The sequence below is a fragment of the Triticum dicoccoides genome, chromosome 3B, assembly GCF_002162155.2.
Source record: "Triticum dicoccoides isolate Atlit2015 ecotype Zavitan chromosome 3B, WEW_v2.0, whole genome shotgun sequence".
Taxonomy (NCBI): Eukaryota; Viridiplantae; Streptophyta; class Magnoliopsida; order Poales; family Poaceae; genus Triticum; species Triticum dicoccoides.
Window position 1 is genome coordinate 651,329,147 of NC_041385.1, and position 24,131 is coordinate 651,353,277.

A 24,131-nucleotide genomic window follows, 5' to 3' on the forward strand; every position below is an offset into this window, starting at 1 on the left:
AGTCGACTGAATTGACTTTTATGTCAGTCGATTTTCAAGGGTTGGGGGGGGGCTCACCGGAGTTAAGGTAGAACCACCTGCAGCAGGGACGGGGGCTCGCCGGAGAGGTACCCCACTATCTATCTTAGGGTTCAGGGTGGGGGTGGGGGGTCTAGAGGGCTGGTCGGGGCGGCGGTGGGGAGTTGTTTTGGGGCGGCGAGGCGGCGCTGGGGCCAGCGGTTCGGCCGGTGGTGGCTGGCGGCTCAGGAGGGTGCAGGTTGAATATGAACTGCAGGCCCTCGCTAAACTACATGTCAAGTGCCTCTCTGCTACCATTGCGTTGAGTTTCAACAGTAGCATTCAGATTCCACAGTAAATTTCAGTTTCGACAGTTAAGTTCAGAGTTAACAGTTTTTACCTCATTTGTTGTAGTCAGGTGGTTTTTCATGATGTAAATTTTACATCATCTATTGGAGATGCTATTATAATCCCACTTGAGATTGACGATGTTTGTCTTGTGCTGCTTCAGCCTTGACGTCTTACAGCTCACCGGAGCTGCTCCAACGACAGAACGATCCATCACAACAGAGCAGTGCCCTGGACACTGTCTACATATTCCTCAGATCTTCCTCCACACCTTTGACAGCCACCTCTGCCTCAACTACTTCAACGACCAACCAAATGATGCCGAGGTCTACACGGCTACGGCAAAGAGGTTGTACACTTGTTGCATCACTTATTACTATACATTCACGTCACTCCATTAGGGCTATTTAGGTTCACCAGAAAAAGATAGCAATAGGTAATTTTCCAATTGCACTCTACTATTCAATTATTCATGCATTTTGTTGAAAGGAATGAAGCAAAACATCCACCTGGACCTACTTTTCAAAATCCTATGCATGAAAACAAGACCAAGTGCATTAGTGGCAGAATAACATTCTAACTATACACGCTTTCATATGGTTTCATTTTATTTTATCCATGTTTCTTTGCATTCCTCTGCTCTTCCAATTCCTGTAAACCAAACACCCAACTTGACGAAAATCCTGTGTTTACAAATGCTCTATTTACCATGTGCATTCTTATCCTATTCTGGTGTTTTTCCTATCCCTGCATTTTTAGAATCATGCAAGCCAAATGAGCCCTAACAGAATTACTTCAGTGACAGGTAGGTGTCGAAGGGAACTTTGTGTGGTTTGTCCTGCTCCTGCAGCGACGTCGTCCACCTCAGCTGAGCTGCTCCATCGACAGAAGCATCCACCAAAACGGACATCTCGACCCCTGACCGTCTTTCGCCGCCTCAAATCTCCTTCCCTGCAGCCGTCACCCACCGCAACGGCATCACCATCATCGACTCAGCAGATGAACCTGAGGAAGACACGGTTCAACAAGAGAGGTTGCACTCTTTTGTTTCTGCTTATGTTATGCATTACTTAAAATTACCTGCTACTTTATCGTCCTGTTCAGCTCTTGGACTCCCAAGTCAGGTCCAAATTAATGTTCAAACTTGAGTTCTAAATTAGTTGTGGGGCACATATCGAGGCAGCAATGAATAGTATGTCTGTCTAGTATCTGGTTCACCTAGGGTATGCCTATGTTGTTCATCTTGGGTGGAAACAAATAGTAAAGCAATCACCATCTGTCTTTTTATTAAATTAAAGCAATCATCAGCCTTCTATCATTATTTTTGGATCCATCCTGTGGTTGTTACCATCACTCTAAATTTCCGCATGCTCTCCTAACATAATCTCACCATATTTTTTTCGTATGCATGTCAGATATTGTACACAGTCATGCTGAACATGTAGAGAAAAAGAGAAGAGTTTTGCGCGGCAATACAATATCATGCAGACATCGCTCCATGGTGGGTTCAATGGCAAACCCTCCCCACCCCTCTCCAGATTGTAATCCAGAGGAAGGTATCTGTTCTGAGGCGGATCCAGACGTCGCTGACCACTCCTATTTACCCCCAAGGTGTTTGCTCTACCTTGGCATGATGATGTTATTCATATCATGCATATCTTGCCCTGCAGTGCCTACTTTTGGCATCATATACGTCATCTGCTTAGTTTAGACATGTTCTGTAATGCCACCTGTTTAGTTTCTATATCATATATGGGAATTATGCAGTCTCATGTCTTTTAGCCAGCCATAATATATGCGAAATGTGCAATGCCATCCTGTTTAACCAGGCATCATATATTTGAATGATACCTTGCCCATCCTTTTCTTCATTACATTTCCATTTGTCGACAATGTTTGTACACTAAACTACTCTTTTTGTGAATCAGCCATTTGGGTGGGAGATGGAAAAATCTGGAGTGAAAACAAGGCCTTCAGAGCAGACAGTGCTACATGTCAAAGTGGATCTCTTGTTGGGTCCTGATAGCTCCTCGGAGATAGATTCAGAGACAGATGACCAGTCCTATTCCCCCACCGAGGTGTATGCTCTAACTTGGCACAGTTATACTGCTCATATCATGCATATGGTGTCTTGCATTGCATAGTTTAGACATCATATACACAATACTCAACACCATGTTTTTAGTTCAGACATCATATTGAATGCCCTCTGTTTAGCATATAAATCACATATGTGAATTAAATGATGCGATCCTGATTACTTACATAACATGTAGGTGAATTATGTCATGCGATCCTGTTTAGTTATTCATCATATCTTTGAATTATGTTATGCTATGCTATCCAGTTTAGATAGACATCATATATGCGAAATTATGTCATGCTATCCGTTTTAGTTAAACAATATACATGTCAACTATTTCATGTCCTCTTTTTCCCACACTATCTATTGCATCTGTCTCTCATACAATGTCTATACATTCAACTATGTTTCCTGTTTATCAGCCATTTGAATTGGAGCGGGTGATGCCAGTATCTAGCAGACTAAAAAAACGGTCTTCAAATAAAACAGTGATGCCTCTTGGTTGAGATAGCACCCCAATTGTACATGCACAAGAACCATCCCTACCACACATAATCCAAACTCTCGCAGATTGTACCCCTACTGCGATGGGCAGAGAACCAGCTTCACCCAATCTAACCCCAACCCCAGCCGATAGTAACCCAGTTCCTGTTGACACAGTACCTTCTACACCACAGAGCTCCCAAACAAGAGCAGCTAGTAAGGCAGCTCCAGTGCCCAAAGGGCACGGCACCCCAACTCCACAAGTTAGTACGCCTATCCCTATGTAGGAAGCACAACCAGCTAGTCGTAGTTTAGCATCTATCGCATTTGATGTTGTTAAATCGTATGTGCGTATCTTCCCATCTTGGAAATATTATACTGAAGATGAAGGAAAATGCCAGTTGCAGGTGTTTGTCCAGGAGTTATGTGTAAGTAATGTTATTCATGGCAATTACTTTGCTTCGTCCCATACATCCTACCTCCATGATGGTTATAATACAACAAATTTTCCCATTTTTCTCTATAGAGAAGGACCGATTTGGAAACTCAGGATGAGGTTACCTGTGCTAATACCTCTGCTATCTTGAAGAATGCTTGGTGGCAGTATCGGAATTACCTGAAGAAAACGTACTTCACCGGCAAAGAAACTCATCAAATTCCCTTTCGTTCTCCTGAGACACATTTACTGGACGATGACTGGGAACGCCTTATTCTGTACTGGTCCCGAACCAAAAATGTGGTAAGGTCTATGAGCTCATATTCTATTTCTAAGTATTATATTCTTGCGTCTTACTGTACTCTGTTCATGTAGAACAAGTGCCTAAACCTGAAGAACAATTGTTCTAATTTAAGATTCCATTGCTATCATAGTTCAAAAAAGCGCTAGGCGTTAATTGTGCATTTTGCCACCGCCTTGTGCTTTACTAACCAAAGCGCATGCTTATGCACAGTTATGCACAGATTAAGCATAGTTATGCGCAATGCGTTTTGCCAACGCCTATAGCCTAGGCGCGCTTAAGCGCTCGCTTAGGCGCGCCTTTTTTAACTAGGATTGATTTGCTCTTGTATCATTGTATTTACTCATACAAACTTATTTTTAAATTGAAGGATCCAATCGAAACTCCAATGGCACAGCAGGTATGTTCACGGATGTTTCTTTAACAGGTTTGCTCTTATCAATAGCTCTGTTGATTTCAATTTCAATTGTGTATACAGTTGACTTTCATATCATGCAAATTACTAGCATCACAACAGAGCCAATAGTGTTGTTGTACATGTAGACCCGTGGTACCCATCTGAAATCTTGTTCTTCCGTGTAGTTTCCCATGCTTTGTATTCTTTCACTGCTGCTTTGTCTTGAACTGATATGATTTGAACCGTGTCTCTATTTTGATTTGGCAAGACAATGCAGTGACCATAGTACATAGATATATGTTTGTTTGATGCTTTTATCATGTACTAGTACTTGGCAATAGAAGACCAAGTAGTTTAATCATGTCCACCTTACTAATGAACTGGTTCACCGAAATGAGTTTCATATACTAGTACATGCTAAACTTTTTATGTGTCTGCTTGTGTCTTCTTTTAGAATGCTGACAGAATATTGGAGAAGAGTACCTTATTAATCAATGGTAAAGGAAGTAATGCAGATAAGGTTCAGGATAGTGACACATCCTTGTTGGTCTCCAACAAAGCTGATAAAACAGCTAAGGAAGACTATCTTGAAGACAGCGAGACAACCCCAAAGTCCTGTCTTGGGTTAGTGTTCGAGTTACTGGCCACTACCGCTTGCACAAGCTATTCAAACTCACTGTCTGAATCAGTTCGGTTTCTTGAGTCTCAACAACAAGATGAAAGACATCGATCAGCTATGCTGCGACAAGAAGCGGAAGGACTGCGGAAGTCCCTGGAGCATTCGGATGCATATTTTCTGGTGCAACAGCCAGCGTTGGAGGATTTTAGCGCCAAACAGGACAAAGCTAATAAGCTTGCTAAGCTTATTGCCAGCATGGTGGATACCTAGGATAACATTTCTTGAGCTCTTCTGAAGTTGTTTCAGTTATCCTCTTGTTTTGCTGTCGCGTTTATTTGCACTCGTGGCCAATTTTGACGGCCATTGTCTGTAACATGCTGCTTTGTTCCCTATATTTGCACTGGTGGCGAACTTTGATGCCCAGTGGATGTAATATGTGTAATAGCGGTAATAGGCCAGCGTTAATTTCTTCCTCATTTATTTCCTTATTGTCTTGTTTAGTTATTTCCTTGTAGTCACTGCAGTTCTTTTTCTATGTTTTTCTAGTGGCCACAATAGCCTATTTTTGGTAACTAGGCCAAAATAATCATGGCAACACACGGACTGTTGTAACCATGGGCCTCCTGCAGGCCGTATGTTCCATGGGCCTTCTTCCGGCCGTAGGATCCATTGGCCTTCTATACGGGCCTTAGGATTCATGGGCCTTCTACGGGCCTTAGGATTCATGGGCTTTCTATGGGCCGTAGGGTCCATGGGCCTTCTACGGGCCATGTGATCCACTGGCCTTCTATGGGTCGTACGATCCATGGGCCTCATACGGGCCGTAGGATCCATGGGCCTTCTATGGGGCGTATCGTCATTTTTCCAATCATGGTCGTACTGATCGTGGACCATAACGGGCCGCTAATAGGCCATATGTGATAACTCTATGAAAATAGCCCAACGGGTTTTTTAACATGAAAACGGCCCTACGTATTAACGGTCCACAAACAGGCCGACTGCAACGATGGGCTGAATTTGGCCCACAAGCAGAAAATGACAGTAACGGGCCATATGTAACCGAATGCTGCAAATGAGCCCAAGAACCAATGGGCCCTGAGAAGGCCGAAAGATAACTTGGGCTGGAAACGGCCCAATGGAATAACGGGCGTTAATGGGTATAAAGTGATACACTATTCAATACGGGCCAGTTTCACAACAGGCCGTAAATGGGCCAAGAGTTACAAAGGGCCTCATATGGGCCGAAAGAAGTCATGGGACACACATGGGTCGGAAGTTCAAATAGGCTGGAATCATATTGGACCATGTCAAACGGTCGTAACGGGCCTAATTCAGAGAGGTCGTAACCGGCCCTGGGTTAGCAGGCTGTAAATGGGCTATATGCGAACAGGACGTTAACAGGCTTTCTGTGGGCCGGACCGCCACCTTTTGACCATGTCAAACGGGCCAGCCTTTTCACAGGAATGGGCCTCTGTTGGGCCGTGCCACGTGTCAACGTATCATAGGCGCCTTCGGTCCAATTAGTGGATGACATCTGTCCCAATGGTGAGCCGACACGTGTTTGCTCCAGCCAATGATGATTTTACACGTGGAAAATCCCCATTTGTCGGGGCTATTAACGGGTTATCGGATCCAAAACCGGACCCGATAGCTTAACTGCGTTCCGTTACGGTGGATGCCATGTGTCGGTCACCCTTGATGAAAGCACTTCTATGATGCGCGATTTATTGTCATGGAAGTGGACACTTCTGTGATGATAATTTTGGTAATGTTATGGAACACTTCTACGACAGCACAGGTATGAATATATTGATTCTGTCATAAAATCGTCATGGATGTACATGCATGACAAAAAACGCGACCTACTATGACAAACTCGTATCATCACGGAAGTGTATTTTTTTGTGGTGTACGCAGCTGAAGCGTGCGTTTTGCCAGTATCTGGAAACATACCAAACTTGCGGGATGGGGCAGTTTGTACCCATGGTCCTCGGCCGAGTTGGGCCACGATTTGCCGGGCTTGAAGATCACCTTCCAGAAATCTTTGTGTGTTGTGCCGAAGAGCTCCGTCAGGGTCTGGTGCTTGGCGGGGTTGAATTCCCATCAATTGCAGGCCTTGCGTTGGCATGGGAGAATCTGGCGAACCAACATCACTTGGACTACGTCAACAAGTTGGATGTTCTTGTCTCCCATGCTCTTGACGCGCGCCTTGAGCGTTGCCAGTTCGTCTGACGAAGACCAGTCCAGGCACTTCTCGGGCCAGTACGTAAGCCGCAATGGGGCTCCGGATTGGAATCTTGAGAGTCGCGGCCCATTTGGCGCCGCATGGCTCAGTGACATAGAACCATTGTTGCTGCCACCCCTTGACCGAATCATTAAATGTACCTGATGGACATGCGACGTTGGGCATCTTGCTCGCCATGGCACCTCCGCACTCGGCGTGCTCGCCGCCCACCACCTTGAGCTTCACATTGAAAATCTTCAGCCACAACCCGAAGTGTGGAGAGATGCGGAGGAAGGCCTCGGACGCGACGATGAACATCGAGATGTTGAGGAAGGAATTGGGGGATAGATCATGGAAATCGATCCCATAGTAATACATGATGCCGCGAACGAATGGGTGGAGGGTAAACCCCAACCCGCGGACACAGTGAGGGAGGAATACGACCCTCTCGTGGGGTTCCAGGGTAGGGACGATTTGTCCCGCCGTCGGGAGACGGTGCCCAATCTTCTTGGCCAGATACCCGGCCTCCTGAATCTTCTTAATATCCTTCTCCCGGACAGTGGAGGCCATCCACTTGCCTCCAGCTTCGGATCCAGACATTTTCGGAATGCTCTTGCGGGCGAAGAAGGCGAAGGCTTGGGCATTGGAGCTCGAGAATGGATGAGCAGATGAAGGAGAGGGCGTGGGTGAGAGAGGGAAACCCTTATCCCTTTATAGAGGCAGATCATGCGCCTCCCCCACATGCCCTAAAACTCGCTTATTCCCCAAGCGTCGTGCTAATGGCACGGTTGGGTTACCCACGCCCGTATTAATGAGAATCCTGTGATAAGGGGATATGATCTCTGCTTCGACAAGACGTACCAATAAAGCCGCCTCGCGAAACGTGTAGTAGCAGGTTGGTAAAACGGTTCAAATAATAACCGGGCCGCAGTGTGATGTCACGCTATGAAGAAACTGTCAGCAGATTAAATTCGTGAAATATTATACTCTCCACGGTGGTATGTGGAATTTGTTTTTCAGATTCGGACACGATTCTTCTGTTCAAGATCTACTTTGGAGTATTCAGAGAAGGAACACGCCTTGCAATGCCGAAGACAATCTGCACGCCAGACTCAATCGTCATTGAATCCTGGTTCAGGGGCTACTAATGGAGTCCTGGATTAGGGGGTCCTCGGACAGCCGGACTATTGGACTATGAAGATACAAGATAGAAGACTTGGTCACGTGTCCGGGTGGGACTCTCCTTTGCGTGTAAGGCAAGCTTGGCGATTCAGCTATGTAGATTTCCTTCTCTGTAACCAACTCTGTGTAACCCTAGCCCCCTCCGGCGTCTATATAAACCGGAGGGTTTAGTCCGTAGGAAAAGGACAATCATAATCATAGGCTAGCTTCTAGGGTTAGCCTCTACGATCTCGTGGTAGATCAACTCTTGTAATACTCATATCATCAAGAACAATCAAGCAGGAAGTAGGGTATTGCCTCCATAGAGAGGGCCCGAACCTGGGTAAACATCGTGTCCCCCGCTTCCTGTTACCATTAGCCTTAGGCGCACAGTTCGGGACCCCCTACCCGAGATCCGCCGGTTTTGACAGCGACAACGGGGGCACCTGGTTGCGCGCCCTCACTCATCGCCCCACGATTAGCTCATGCGAGAACAAGGCACCAAGGGCCATGGGAGGTGACGTACACGAGGGCTGGCCCGTGAGCCAAAGATCAGCCTCTTGGGTTTAGCAATGCTGCAGGGATGGACTCGATCACAGACGTCGTGCGAGTCCTTAATCATGAGGCGGTCGCAGGAGGGCTCGCAAGGGCGCAAGACGTTCTTGGCGATGAACCGCCTGTCAGGCAGTCGATAATCTTATGGTAGCTTGCAAAGGAAGGTAAACTAGCTCTGATAGATGCAAAAGGGATACATGCCGCAGGGACGGACCCATGCGTCTTGGGATGATGCAGCCCGTGGGGTGCCCCCAAATTGAAAGAACTAGAGAGATGTCACCTGGTACCGTCGCTGAAGAGATGTCGGGGTGGCAGAAGACGCGCACTGCTGGAGTCGTTCCTCACGAGCCGCCCTAGCCCCGAGCCTCGAGAGGCCCAGGGTGGCTGAGAGGCTCCTGAAGATGCGCTTCCATCTCTGCCTGGGTCGCCTGGTGCCTAGCCTCGCGAGCCGCCAAGGCATCCCTTGTGCAGCGCTGGAATGCCACAGCTATGCCTGGTAGGCCGAAAGGCATGCAAACGTAGATGTCGGGTGGACCCTCGCACCGGCCGACACGAGACGACCATAAGAGCTACCGAGATGCGGCTCTATTGAGCTCTGGGATGTCAATGCAGGCACGGAACTCTCTACCCTCACTAGGGTAGTGAGCCGCGCCTCGCGGTAGGCGGCGATCGCCTTGCAGAACCCTTGCCAATTGAATCTCCTCGATTGCCTTGGTGATGAACTCCTGAACGCATGGCGCCTTCCTCCTGACGCCTTCTCCTGGGAAGGAAGCATTGAAGCGCGCCTCCACATGGTGCCCGATAACCTCCCTCATGACTCTGGCTAGGTCTGAGGCCCTCCCGAGGAGAGCCCCCGAACCCAACCTGAGATGGGCGCCAGGCGTGCTTTCCTATGGGATAGGTGAAGGCACCCCGTTCGGGGACGCGAGGCTCAGCTCGGCGTCCTAGGGCGACGCTTCCTCGCAGGTTCCTTGACCCAGCTGCATCTTCTTTGTCTTGGGGCGACCTCAGGAGGGAGGACGCCACCCTCATCCTCAGGGTTCTCGACTGCTGCAGCCTGGTAGGCACGCTCGAGGGAGCACACCGCGTCCTTTTCCTAGCATGCAACGGTGATGACACTGTTGCTTCCTGGCATCTTGAGGACGTTGTAGCCATGGTGAGTGGCTTCCATGAACTTGGCCAATGCCGGGTACCCTAGGATGGCATTGTACGGCAGGCGACACTACAAAAAATACACTTCCGTGATGATACGTGTTTGTCACAGTAGGTCGCGTTTTCTGTCATGCATGTACATCCATGACGATTTTATAATAGAATCAAGATAGTCATACATGTGCTGTCATAGAAGTGTTCCATGACATTACCAAAATTATCATCATAGAAGTGTCCACTTCCATGACGATAAATCATGCGTCATAGAAGTGCTTTCTTCAAGGGTGATGGACACGTGGCATCCACCGTAACGGAATGCCATTAAGCTATCGGGTCCAGTTTTTGATCTGATAACCTGTTAACAACCCCGACCAATGGGGATTTTCCACGTGTAAAATCATCATTGGCTGGAGGAAACACGTGTTGGCTCACCATTGGGACAAATGTCATCCACTCATTGGACTGAAGGCGCCTATGATAAGTCGACACATGGCATGGCCCAACAGAGGCCCATTCCTGTGAAAAGGCCGGCCCGTTTGACTTGGTGAAAAGGTGGCGGGCTGGCCCACGGAAAGCCTGTTAACGGTCCGTCCGCATATAACCCATTTACAGCCCGCTAACCCAGGGCCCGTTATGACCTATCCGAATTAGGCCCAGTAGTGTCATCTGGGCCGTCCAATATGATTCTAGCCCGTTTTATCTTCCGGCCCATGTATGGCCCATGACATATTTCGGCCCATATAAGGCCTTTGTAACTCTTGGCCCATTAACTGCCCGTGGTGAAACTGGTGCGTAATGAATAGTGTATCACTTTATACCCATTAACAGCCCATTATTCCGTTGGGCCGTTTCCAGCCCACGTTATCTTTCGACCTTCCCAGGGCCCATTTATTCTTGGGCTCATTTCAAGCATTCGGTTACTTACGGCCCGCTACTGGAATTTTTTGCTTGTGGGCCAAATTCAGCCCGTGGTTACAGTCGGCCCGTTTGTGGCCCATTATTATGTTGGGCCCTTTTCATAGCGTCATCAAATATGACTGACTAATGAAGGCCCGTTATGGTAGGCCCATGAACGGACGATTCCAACTCTAGCCCGTTTATGGCCATAATGCGGTATGTTATTGGCCAATGTTTGGCCAATCGATCATACGACCCGTAGAAGGCCCATTGATGATACAGCCCATAGAAGGCCCATTGTGTGTACGGCCCGAAGAAGGCCTATTGTGTCTACGGCCCGTAGAAGGCTCATTGTTTCTACGACCCGTAGGAGGCCCATAGCTTTTACGGCCCATAGAAGGCCCATTGTTTCTATGGCCCGTAGGAGGCCAGTGTCACTACAGTAAATATGTGGCCCATGGTTATTGTGGACTAGTTTTAAAAAATAGGTTATTGCGTCCACTAGCAAACCGCGGAAAAAGAACTGCACTCACTACAAGAAAACAAATAAACAAGACAACAAGGAAATAAATAAGCAAGCAACTTACGCTAGGCTATCATGGCTATTACACATATACATCCACTCGGCATCAAAGTTTGCCACTAGTGCAAATATAGGGAACAAAGCAGCATATCATATACACTGGTTGTCAAAGTTGGCGACCAGTGCAAATAAACGCCGCAGCAAAACAAGTCCAGAACTGAAACCACTTCAGAAGATCTCAAGAAATAATATCCTGGGTACCCATAATGCTAGCAAGATGCTTAGCAAGCTTATTAACTTTCTCTTGTTTGGCGCTTAAATCCTCCAGAGCTTGCTGTTGCACCAAAAAGTATGCATCTGAATTCTGCAGGGACTTCCTCAGTCCTTCAGCTTCCTGTCGCATTACATCTGATCGATGTCTTTCAACTTGAATTTGAGACTCAAGAAGACGAACTGATTCAGGCAGCGAGTTTGAAGAGCTTGTGCCAGCAGTAGTGGCCAGTAACTCGAACACTACATCAAGGCAGGACTTTTGGGTTCTCTCACTGTCGTCAAGATAGTTTTTATCAACTTTCTTGGAGACAGATAGGGATGTCTCACTATCTTGAACCTTATCTGCATAACTTCCTTTACCATTGCATAATGGGGTACTGTTCTGCAATATTTTGTCCGCACTCTAAAAGAGAAACAAGCAAACACATCACAGGTTTACCATGTTGTATATAAAACTCGTTTTGGTAAATGAGTTCAGTAGTAAAGTGGACATGATAACAGTATGAAACAAACATATATCTATGTACCATGGTCACTTTCTGGTCTATATCATTCTAGTTTTTGTTGCCAAATCAAGATAGAGACACAGTTCAAATAATATTTGTTCAAGACAAAGCAGAATAGATAGAATATAAGTGTGGGAACTATAGAGCAATAACAACACTTGTAATGTGCATGATATGAGAACATAAATGTTTATTCAATTGAAACTGAAATCAACATAGAGAAAGTTAGAACAACAAACCAGTTAAAGAAACATGTTTAAAACATACCTGTTGCACCATTGGAGTTTCAATACCATCCTTCAAATTTGAAAATAGTTGGTATGAGTAAATACAGTGATGCAAGAGAAAAGGAGTATGAATCATAGCTACAGAACCTGACCTGAGAACAAATCTTCTTCTCCTTTAAGCGTTGAGTTGGGATTCGAAGTGGTGGTCCTTGTGCTTTGGGCACTGCAGTTCCCTTACTAACTACTCATGTTTGGGTGCTCTGTGGTGGAGACGGTGTTGTGCCAACTGGAAATGGGTTACTATCTGTCGGGGTTGGGGTTAGAAGGGGTGTAGATGGTTCTCTGTCCAACTGGGTAGGGGTAGAATCTGCGAGAGTCTGGGTTATGTGTGGTGGGGATGGTTCTTGGGCAAGTACAATCGTGGTTCTATCTGCATCAACTGGTAGCACAATATTTTCTGAAGACCGTGTTGTTACTCCCTTAGATACTGCTGTCGGATGGCGGGTTCCGGCAAAACCCTTAAGGTTCGAACACTGGAGTGCGCATGAAAATTTCCCCCTATCGAATCTCACTCTCTCTGCCTCGTCGTGATCCCTAGGCTTTAACTAAACAAAGTCACAGCACAAGAGACATGAGGTTTATACTGGTTCAGGCCACCATTCTGGTGTAATACCCTACTCCAGTGTGTGGTGTGGTGGATTCCCTCTTGGGCTGATGATGAATAGTACAACGGGAAGAACAGCCTTCTGAGGCGAGGTGTTCTTGTGCTAGGTGAGTGGTTCTGGTCTGAATGGATCCATGCCCCTCTATGGTGGTGGCCAGTCCTATTTATAGAGGCCCTGGTCCTCTTCCCAAATATTAAACGGGAAGGGATCCCACAACGGCCATTTTCAAAGGGGACAGCTATTACATGCTATTCTGACTAAAGGTGGTCTTCGCCTACCAAAGGCTCTGGTGCGACACCGTCTTGGGCTCCATGATGACCTCCATCTTGCCGTCCTGCTAGTCCTGGTCTTGTTGCACAGATATGGAAACCTTTGCCTGATGCCTTGGTACACCGTGCCTATGCTTACCCCCTTAGCACCAAAGGAGAAACTAGTACACTGTGCACGTTGGCGCCCGCCTGGCGCCTGCTTGGCCTTGGTCATCATGGCTTGCGTCATGGGAACCTCGCGAGGTACCCCGTTGCCTTGATCTCTTCGCCTCCCTTGCGAGCCTGCCTGATGAGGCTGCTCCTAAGGAGACCTTGCGTCGTCCGCCCTGCGAGGCTTGGCCCCTCGCAAGGGTCTTGAGTGCTTGGTTGATGAAGACGGGCCTCACTGGGTTGCTAGTGGAGCCACGCTGCGGGCCACAGGCAGGAAAGTCTGGGGACCCCCGTTCCCAGAACGCCGATAGTAGCCCCCGGGCCCAAGGCGCGCTCGGACTTGGCTTAGTGGCGAAGCCAAAGGGCAAGTGCGGAGCACCGCGGGCCCCCAAGCCTACGGCCTTGGTTGACGTGTGGCGACTGATTGGACGTGGGCGTCTCCGCTTCCCCATGTCGCCTCAATATACGCCTGGCTAGGCGGCCCCGACGCACTATGCAATTATTTCCTTCTCGCGGGCAGCGTGCTTGCCATCCTTCCTTCCTCCTCGAGCTCCTGCTTCCGCTCTCAATATGACTTGAACTCTTCTCCCTCCATTGCCATGGCGCCGACTAGCACAAAGAATGGGAAGAAGCCTCTGCTCTCAGCCAACCCACCTCCGTCGGTCGAACCCGCCGTGGGCCTGTCATAGGTGCTCAATCTGGAGGCCATGGGCAAAGTCTGTCGGGTGCTTGCCTCCAGCTTCAATGAGTGCGGGAAGACGGTAGCTTGGCCCGCGTCCTGCGCCTCCATTGACATGTCAGTCATCGAGGTTCGGTTCTTCGTTGATGCCTTGTGGGCTGGCTTGGTTCCCCCTTTTATGCCTTCTTCAACGCAGTGCTTTCCCATTACCAGATGCACATGCTGCATCTTGATCCCCAATCCATTGCCCTTCTTGCCATTTTCGCCTTTGTTTGCGAGGCCATGATGGGCATTGCTCCTTCCGTTGCCCTCTTGTGCCATTTCTTCTCGCTGCATCTGACCGATCCCTCGCAATGATCGGGGTGCGTGAGCTTCTAGGCTGTGACGGAAACAGTCGCCTCGGGGATTGATTTTGCTCTCCCGTCATCCGCGAGTGGGTTCCGGACGCGCTGGGTGTATGTTGATGTTGGGGTGCTCAGCCCCCTGCTCTCGCCTCCGTCATTGCCCGCCATTCCCAAATTCGGCTGGAGCTACGAGAAGCTTGAGAGCTCCCGCCTCTCCTTCGTCTGGCTCCAGTTGAAGAGGCTGAGGGACCTTGGCATGACTGCGCCTCAGGTGGTGAAGGAGTTCCTCTAGTGTCTCATTGCTCCTCTCGAGCACCATTTCCGGCCGATGTGGGCCCTGACTAGTGACCAGGATCACATGAGGCTTCAGGAGTCGGGGCTCCCGCCAGAAGCACTGAGGACAGTGCTTGAGGTCTTGACCAGCAACCCCTCGCCGGGCAACTTGCAGCACGGGGGCGGCCTCTTGTATCTCTGCTCGAACAAGGCCGAGTTCGCGAGGCAGATGCCTTCGTTCGATGAACGGGGGCTGCGTCCGGTCATCCTTTTTGGGTATCGCGAGGGTCCCGTTGTCGTGGATCCCCTCCTTGCCGCCGCCACCGAGCTTGCCCCGAGAGTGGGTGCGGGGAGGCAAGCATCGCTCGAGGCCGGAGGCACAGGTGTCGAGGTGTCAGCGCCACTTTGGGTTCCCGAGGCATCATCTGCTGGCACTTGTGAGGCTCGCCCTGAGGCGGTTGTCGGGGAGATGTAGCCTGGGGCTCCCGAGGCTGCAGCTCCTGAGGCCTCGATAGGCCAGCATGAGGCGGGGCCTAGATGCTCTTCCCAGCTTGGCGCTCCTGAGGTCGACCACCTGGGTGTCTCTCCCATCATGCGTCGTGCTGGCCCTCATGTCCAGCGCCTAGGCCGGTTCCGCGTGGACTTCGCCGACCTCCGTAAGAGGAAAGAGTCCTCTAGCTGCAGTGGTCGCACCATCCGACCGCTGAAGCATAGAAAGTACTTCGCCGTGGACGAGTAAGTACCTCAACTTTGTAATTCCTTGATTGTTGCTTCCTCTCCTGACTGTAGCTCTTCGGGGCCCCTCTTGCCGAGCTTCCGGGATCTCCTGAGAAGCATCCTCTTCAGGCCTCGTCTTCATCGCTGGCCTTGAGCGCCCCAAGCCTGCACGCCGCCCCTGATGCAGGGCCAAGCGGAGGAGCAAGCCTGCCTGCAAGGTGCTTGAGCCTGTGCCCTTGCCGCCTTTCCTTCACGACCTCGCCTGGAGCGCAACCAGCCTACCCAGGGCTCCTCCTTTGGTCATTGATGGCCAATGGTGGGCGTCAATCCTAGGCTCCTCTTCACGCCGCGAGTCTACGCCTGCCCCGGTCCCTCACGGGGCCTGGCCAGCGGTCGTGGGGGCGCCAGCCCCCAGCCCCCTGCAGAGAGGGGGCGATCCGCTTCATACCCTAGTGACGTCGCATGTGATGGGGAACGACATCAGCCGCGTGCTCAAGCTTGCGCGCAAACGGAGCACCGTTCGCCTCGGGTCCTTCTAGAAGACGATGGATGCGATGGGTTAGGTTGGTGGAGAACTTGCGGATGTTGATGCATGCCTCGAGGTCGAGGCCCTGCGGCTGGTCGAGGAGCGACATAAGACGAAGGTGGTCATCAACCTCGCGTGCCACCAGCGCGAGCTTGACAACATGAAAGCTGAAGCGTCCCTTGCAGCCTCACAAGAAGCTTGCTCACGAGCTTTGGAGGAGGCTCGGCAGGCAGATCGTCATCGTGAGCTCGCAGAGAAACGCGCATGGGAGCTCCAAGCCTGGATCACCTCTCTGGAGAAGCAAGTGGAGTTGCGTCAAGCCGCTCTTGCATGGCTAAGGGGGACGCTTGTCGAGGAAGGGGAGATCCGGAAGCGCGAGGAAGCACTGACGCTGGAGGCCGCCGTGCACAATCTTGATCTTGAGCGGTTGGAGACGAGGGAGCACCAGGTTGCCCAAGCGGAAGACGACATGGGTGCGCGTGAGTCCCGGATCCAGGGAGAGGTCGATCACCGCGTGGCCGAGGCTCGTGTAGACCTTGCAAACGTCTTTGACCTGAAGCTGAAGCTGGTTGAAGCCGAAGTTGCGGGCAGGACTGCTGCCCTCAGGTCCAGGGTAGCGGAAGTCGAACGGCGTGCGGAGGCTGCCTCAGCCGCCCTGGTCTCGGCACAGGACGAGCTGGCCTCGGCCCGTGCCGAGCTGCTTCCTCTCCAACATCGGGTTGGCGATGCTGAGTCCATCGCACGGCAGAACAGGGAAGAAGTGCTCCAGCGGCGGACGCTGGAGTGTATGCACGACCCTATGCTCCAGGACCTCAGGATTAGGGCCAATGTTGCTCTGGGTAACATATCCAACAAGAACGCCCCGCATCCCCAAGTGACCGACTACGCCAACCATCTCTGCTTCTTCACTAACATGGTGACGCGCTTGGAGAACGGCCCCGCGAGGGCTAACCATCTTGTTGAGGAGAGAAGCCGCACCCTGCTCGGGCGTGCATTTTCTCGCGTCTACAGCCATCTTCAGAATGACAATACCGCCTTTGATTTTGACGCCGTCATCGCTCGGGTGCCCGAAGCCATACGGGGTGACCTGATGCGGTGGGTGGAGGACAACGTGGATGCTCTCGTTAGGTCCTTTGCCTCCGACAACGACGGGCTGGTAGTCGCGGCAGACGGAGGCGATGTGGTCGACGGTGGTGATGGTGGCGCTGGTGATGGTGATGCCAGTGATGGCGACAGCAGTGCATGTGATGCGTCTGAAAGTGACCAGGAGGATGCGGTGAGCGACATGTCTGACTGATCCCGTGTTTCTCCGCTGCCTGTCCTGCACACAAAAGCTTGGGCATAGCCCCAATGGTTGTGAGAGCATTTTGGGAGGGTGAAGCCCCTCATGTAAAAAGATTACCATCTGTATGCTTTTAGGACTGGTGATGATTATGCGCCCCCATAATCCTACGTGCCCTACAGCGAGCATGCTCTTGTGGTTTACCTTTAGTTAGGACAAGCCCTGAATTGGCTCGTGAGGTCGCGAGCCCCCAAGGGTCTCCTGAGGGACCTGTCGACCTGGTCGAGGAAGCGTCGCGAGAGCGAGCGCTGGCCGTGGTACGACATGTGCAATGTGTGTGTTCTTCGCCCAACCCCGCCCACGAGGTGCTCGCAAGGGGGAGGCAGCTGATGTGAACTCCAGATTAAGGCGGGAACCAGAACGCAAGAAACACGGGAACGCGAAATGTCACCTTCCCCACACACAAGTGAAAATTCAACTCCAATTTAAATCCGAAACAAAGGAAGCACAACCATAGAAAGGGAATCCAAAAGCAAATGGCCGTGTCCGGCACCTAGTCTAGTCTTTGACGTCTTCTCACCAGCGCGGAGCTAAGTGCTGCCACTGGGCATGGGCGGGAGTCCCTGAGGCCCGAGGGAAGCTTTCGGAGACTCCGGGGCGTGTATAGCCCCACTCATTATTACGTGAGAGTGTAACGGGCGGCGAGCTTCATAGGCACTGGGCCTTCTTCACAGGTACTGGACCTTGCTTCATATCGCCAGGCGAGTGCCCCGCCTTGCGCCACCCTAGACCTCCATTAACGGCGACCAGAGACCAGGACGACGCCAACAGGGGTAAAGGGACGCCAACGGTGCCCTCGGCGACCACGTGTCCTCTGTCGGGGGTAGGCTTTGCAGCACCTCCCCGACAAAGGGCCTACCTCCGGGGAATGTCTTGCCCCGTGCGCCGCATGGAGGGGCCTGGCTCCCTGCCCCTTTCCTGCAGCCCCCAATGCGCCCATTCTGGTGGAAGGGAGGTCGCCGAGTTGGGCAGCCGTCCGCTGCTGTGACCTGAACCTCCTGAGACCCATGGTTAGCGTAAGCTTGCTCTTGAGGAATTAGAGGTACCCGGTAGCCGCTGCTATCGGCGCAGTTGGTGAGGCTCCCTTGAAGCTCCTGAAAAGGCTCAGCTTCTAGCGTCTCTTCCTCCCAGCCTGGTCCGAGGAACGAGCCAGGGTCGTCCTCCGGTGCATATTCTCGATCCATCATGCAGGGCACGTAAGGCTCCGAGGCCGCCGCCTCAAATACCTCGCCATAGTGCCCCACGCTCCACGTCCCCTGGCCTCACGCGCCGTTTTGAGGATGGTAGAGCAGCGGCGGCCCGCCCGGGCTATAGGCCACACGCATGCCGTGATGCATCGGAGGTGGTGGTGGCGTAATCTGGCGCCCGACGCTGATGGTCGAACTGGCATCGATGAAACCTTGCGGCACGCTTGGGGGCACGCGGGTGCAGAGAAGCCCGCCGTGCGATCCGGCCCGGGCCCAGGGTGGAAGTTGGAAGCAGAAGGGCGGCGACCCCCGAGGCCGTGACGTCCAGGAGCTCGGCAACATGTTCCAGCAATGCATCCTGGCCGCTCTCCATTAACCTGCACCGCAACAGCTCCTGTGCCACTGTGAGTGCAGCTCTCGTGTTTGCCTGTTCCTGCTGGGACTGCAGCGGCATGGTTTGAGGACCTTGCAGCTTCTCGGACCTGCCGCGGAGTAAGAGAGGGCGGCGTGTGGCCGCACCGCCCTCGCCCCGCGGTGCTCTACGCTGCGCGAGCCGCTTGGAGCGAGTGGTTGAGATCTTCTTGGGCGGGCGGCGTGGCTCTAGATGGCCAGGCCGCCCGGTGGTTGTTGTTTGTCATCGAATCACCGGACATGGATGCGACGAAGCGACGGGACCCGGACCGATGGAAGGAAAACTCCGGTGCACCCCTACCTGGAGCGCCAAATGTCGGATGTTGGGTTCCGACAAAACCCTTAAGGTTGGAAAACTGGGGTGCGCACAAAGATTTCCCGCTATCGGATCTCACTCTCTCTGCCTCGTCGCGGTCCCTAGGCTTTAACTGAACGAAATCACAGCACAAGAGACACGAGGTTTATACTGGTTCATGCCACCATTGTGGTGTAATACCCTACTCCAGTGTGTGGTGTGGTGGATTGCCTCTTGGGCTGATGATGAACAATACAAGGGGAAGAACAGCCTCCTGAGGCGAGGTGTTCTTGTGCTAGGTGAGTGGTTCTTGTCCGAATGGATCTGTGCCCCTCTATGGTGGTGGCTAGTCCTATTTATAGAGGCCCTGGTCCTCTTCCCAAATATTGAGCGGGAAGGGATCCCACAACGACCATTTTGAAAGGGGACAGCTAGTACATGCTATTCAGACTAAAGGTGGCCTTCGTTGCCAAAAGCTCTGGTGATGACGCCGTCTTGGGATCCATGATGACCTCCGTCTTGCCGTCCTGCTAGTCCTGGTCTTGTTGCACCAATATGGAAACCTTTGCCTGATGCCTTGATACTTTGCGCCTGGGCTTGCCCCCTTAGCACCAAAGAGGAAACTAGTACACTGCGCGCTGGCGCCCGCCTGGCCTTAGTCGTAATGCCTTGCATCATGGGAAACTCGCGAGGTACCCCGTTGCCTTGATCTCTCCGCCTCCCTCGTAAGCCTGCTTGATGAGGCCGCTCCCGAGGAGGCCTTGCGTCATTCGCCCCGCGAGGCTTGGCCCCTCGCGAGGGTCTCGAGTGCTTGGTTGATGAAGACGGGCCTCACTGGGCCGCTGGTGGAGCCATGCCGCGGGCCGCAGGCAGGCAAGTCTGGGGACCCCCGTTCCCAGAACGCCGACAACTACCATCACCCTCTCCAATTCAAATGGATGATAAACAAGAAAAGTAATGGAAAGTATAGACATTGTATGATAGACAGGTGCAATGAATAGTGGGGAATAAAAGAGGGCATGCAATAATTCACATTTATGTTGTCTAACCAAACAGGATAGCATGACACAATTTCACATATATGATGGCTAACTAAACAGGATTGCATGACACAATTTCACATTATGATGGCTAACTAAAAAAGATGGAAAGACATAGTTCAAAATATGATTACTATGTAAACAGGATGACATGATATAACTATATAATGTGTTTATTAAATAGGTTCGCATGCCATAATTCACATATATTCACGGATAGAATGACATAATTCAAAATATGATGGTTGTAAACACTAAACAGGATGAGATGATATAACTATACGATGTCTTTATTAAATGGGTTGCCATGCCATAATTCAGATAGATGTTGTGTATGTAAACATGATGGCATGATATAATTCAAATATATGATTTATATAGTAAGCAAGTAAGCAGATGGCAATCCATATATGATGTAAAAACTAAGCAATGCAAGACAACATGCATGACAAGGGTAATATAACCCTGCCAAGTTTGAGCTTATACCTCAGGGGGGAAATAGGACTGGTCATCAGTCTCTGAATCCTCCTCTGAGGAGCTCTCTATAACCAGCAAGATGTATGCTTCAGCAGGTAGCATTGTCTCCTCTGAATACCTTGTTTTCACTCCAGATACTTCCATCACCACTTCAAATGGTTGATGCACAGGAAGAGTAGTTGAATATACAAATGTTGTCGACAAATGGAACACGCAATACAAAAAAGATAGCATGATATAATTCACATACATGATGATTGGCTAAACAGCATGGCATTGCATAATTCACATATATAATGCCTTTGCAACAAGATAGCATTGCATAATTCACATATATAATGTCTTGCAACAAGATGGCAATGCATAATTCACATATATGGTAATTAGACACTAAACAAGTGGGATTCACACAAAGCATATCTAAATTAATCAAATGACATAGCAATGCAAGACACCATACACACGATATGAGCAACATAACCCTTCCAAGTTAGAGCATACACCTTGGGGGGGAAATAGGACTGATCATCTGTCTCTGAATCCTCCTCTGAGGAGCTATCCGTAACCAGCGAGATATGCATTTCGTCAGATAGCATAGTCTGCTCTGAAGACCTTGTTTTCACTCCAGAATTTTCCATGACCATGTCAAATGGCTGATGCACACGAAGAGTAGTTGAATGTACTAACATTGTTGACAAATGTAATACGTAACGGAAAAAAGGATGGCCTGATATAATTCACATATAAGATGACTGGCTAAGCAGGATGGCATTGCAAAATTCACATATATGATGCCTGGCTAAACAAGATGGCGTTGCATAATTCACATAAACGATGAATAAACTAAACAGATGGCATTCACACAAAGGATGTCTAAACTAAGAAGATGACATATTTGATGTATAAAGTAAGCCATGCAAGGCAGCATATGCATGATATAACCAACATCAGCATGCCAAGTTAGAGCAAAGACCTCATGGAGTAAATAGGAGTGGTCTTCTCCTTCTGAATCCCCCTCAAAACAGATATCTTCCTCTCGATTACAATCCGAAATGGGTGGAGGGTGGCTGCCTTTGCGCCTACCATGGAGCGACGTCTACATGAAATTTTATTGCCATGCAAGGCTCGTCTCTTTTGCTCTATATGTTCAGTTCCATTGTTTACAATAACTGTCATGCATAGGAATAAAACATAGTGAGATTATGTAAGGAGTGCATGCAGAAATCGAGAGTGATGGTAGCAACCTATGGATAGACCCAAACCCAATAATAGTAGGCGGATATTGGCTTCAGTTAAAAAATATAGATAATGGCTTCTTTACTGTTTGTTTCCCACCCAACATGAAACTCATAGTAGACACCAGAGATTAACCAGATAGTAGATAGATACTAATGATTGCGGCCCCGATATGTACTCCACAACCATTTAAAAACTCAAGTTTCAGCATTAGTTTGGACCTGACTCGGAGTCTAATAGGTGAACATGACGATAAAGTAGCATATCATCATATTAAGCGATGCATAACGTAAGCAGACATGGAAGAGTTCGACCTCTCTTGCGGACCCGTGTAGTCCTCAAGGTCATCTTCTAGTTGATGATGTTAATGCAGTTGTCGTGGCTGCCGGTGGCGGGGAGGGCGATCTGAGGCGGCGAAAGACAGTCTGGAGAGCAGATCCCTGCTGTGGTGAACCCTTTCGTCATTGGAGCAGCTGAGCTGGGGTGGACCATAGCGCCGCAGGAGCAGGACAAACCACACAAGGTTTTCTTTGACACATATCTGTAACAGAAGTAATTGTGTAAGGGCTTGTTTGAATTTGAGGATTCCAACAATGCAGGGATAGGAAATAGACAGGAATAGGTAGGAATGTACGTGCAAAACAGAGAATTAGAAAAACAGGATTTCTGCCAGTCTGGTTGTTTGATTCACAAGAATTGGAAGATCACAGGATGCAAAGAAGCATGGTGAGATTAAGTCAAACCACAAGAAAATGTACGGTTATAATGCTATTATGCTACTATCTCTTAGTCTTGTGCTTCATGAATAGGAATTTGAAAACAATGACAAGTGGAAATTAAAATTCCTACATTTTTTCTTTCAAGGAGACACTAAAGGAACATATCCTACAGTTTTCCTTTGCTACATTCCTTTGAACCAAATTCATCATAGTAGTACCATAGGACACTTTCAAATTCCTATGTTTTTCATTCACTTTTCCTTTCAAGCACTGGCGATTCTAGTAGGCAGGCTTGAGTTTTATGCTACTTCTATTACTTTGGACCCAGGCCACTGCCCTACTAGCTCAACTCACAGGCCCATAAACAAATGCACAGCTCAAACATGCAAAGATAAATAATGATGGCGTTCAAGAGAGTCCATCATGGATAGCTAAGTTGCGTGGTACCTTACTGCTTGTCATATAGTAGGATAAAATAATCATATTTCACGTTACTACGTGTGCTCAGTGGACAATATATATAACATGTAGAGTAAAAATGAGATGCAACAAGTGTACAACCTCTTTGGTGAAGCCATGTTGATCTCAGCGTGATTGGGTTGGCCGGTGAGGATGCTCTGGCTGATTTGGCTGTTGAAGGAGGGGAAGAAGATCTTTGGCGTCTGGAGATGGATCCCGAGGTACTGCTCCACTATGATGGAGGGTTTCATCGTTGTAGCTGCTCCGGTGAGTTGTACGACACCGAGTCTGAAGCAGGACAAGAGAGACAATGTTAACCCGAGTGGAATTCTAATAGCATCTTCAATAGATGACGTAAAATACATAACCACAAAGTGCTAGATGTAAAATACATTAGCCGCTCATCTCTGAACTTACCTGTCGAAACTAAATTTAACTGTTGAAACTGAACTTAACTGTCGAAACTAAATTTTGCTATCGAAACTAAATTTTACTGTCAAAACTGAATGCACTAGTGGTGAGGCTACACGTCAGTAGACTGACTTTTTCATCTCTGGTCAGTCGATTTTGCAGCGGTTGGATACGAAATCAAGGGCACGCAGTTCATATTCAACCTCCACCCCCCTGAGCCGCCAGCCACCACCGGCCAAATAGCCGCCCCCTACCACCCTGCCCGCCCCGTAAACACTCCCAACCATCGGTCCACCGTTGCCCCGACCATCCCTCTAGGCCTCCCGGTGCCGAGATTTTTCTCCTGCGATCCCCACGCCACCACCCCACCACCGCCAGAGACCACCGCCCCCACCCTGAGCCCTAAGATAGATAGTGGGGTACCTCTCCGTCGAGCCCCCCTCCCTGCTGCAGGAGGTTCTTCCTTAACTCCGGCGAGCCCCCCTCCCACCCCCTAAAAATTGATTGACCCAAAAGTCGACTCAATCGACTGAAGTGTAGCTAAATCGGAGCAGCATCGCAAGAAAGAGCAAGAGCGAGATCAGCAGCGCGAGCAAGAGCAAGATCAAGAGCAAGATCAATAGCAAGAGCAGACCAGGCAGGGGACCGAGAGCAAGAGCAGAGTAGCAGCGCGAGCGAGAGCTAAAGCAGCAGCAGCTCCTATTGATGTGGACGTCGCCATCGAGGGAGCGATGCTGTGGAGGAAGTGG

General features: G+C 49.8%; 1 protein-coding gene across 1 annotated transcript in view; it reads right to left on the bottom strand.

Moving 5' to 3' along the window:
• Positions 1-14,071, bottom strand: part of LOC119279750 (60S ribosomal protein L36-2-like) — a 44,439-nt gene extending 30,368 nt beyond the window's left edge. Inside the window, exon 1 of the mRNA XM_037560892.1 lies at positions 14,000-14,071. Within this exon, the coding sequence (XP_037416789.1) occupies positions 14,000-14,071 (72 nt within the window). The remainder of the gene's footprint in view (positions 1-13,999) is intronic.
• Positions 14,072-24,131: the final 10,060 nt, after the last annotated feature.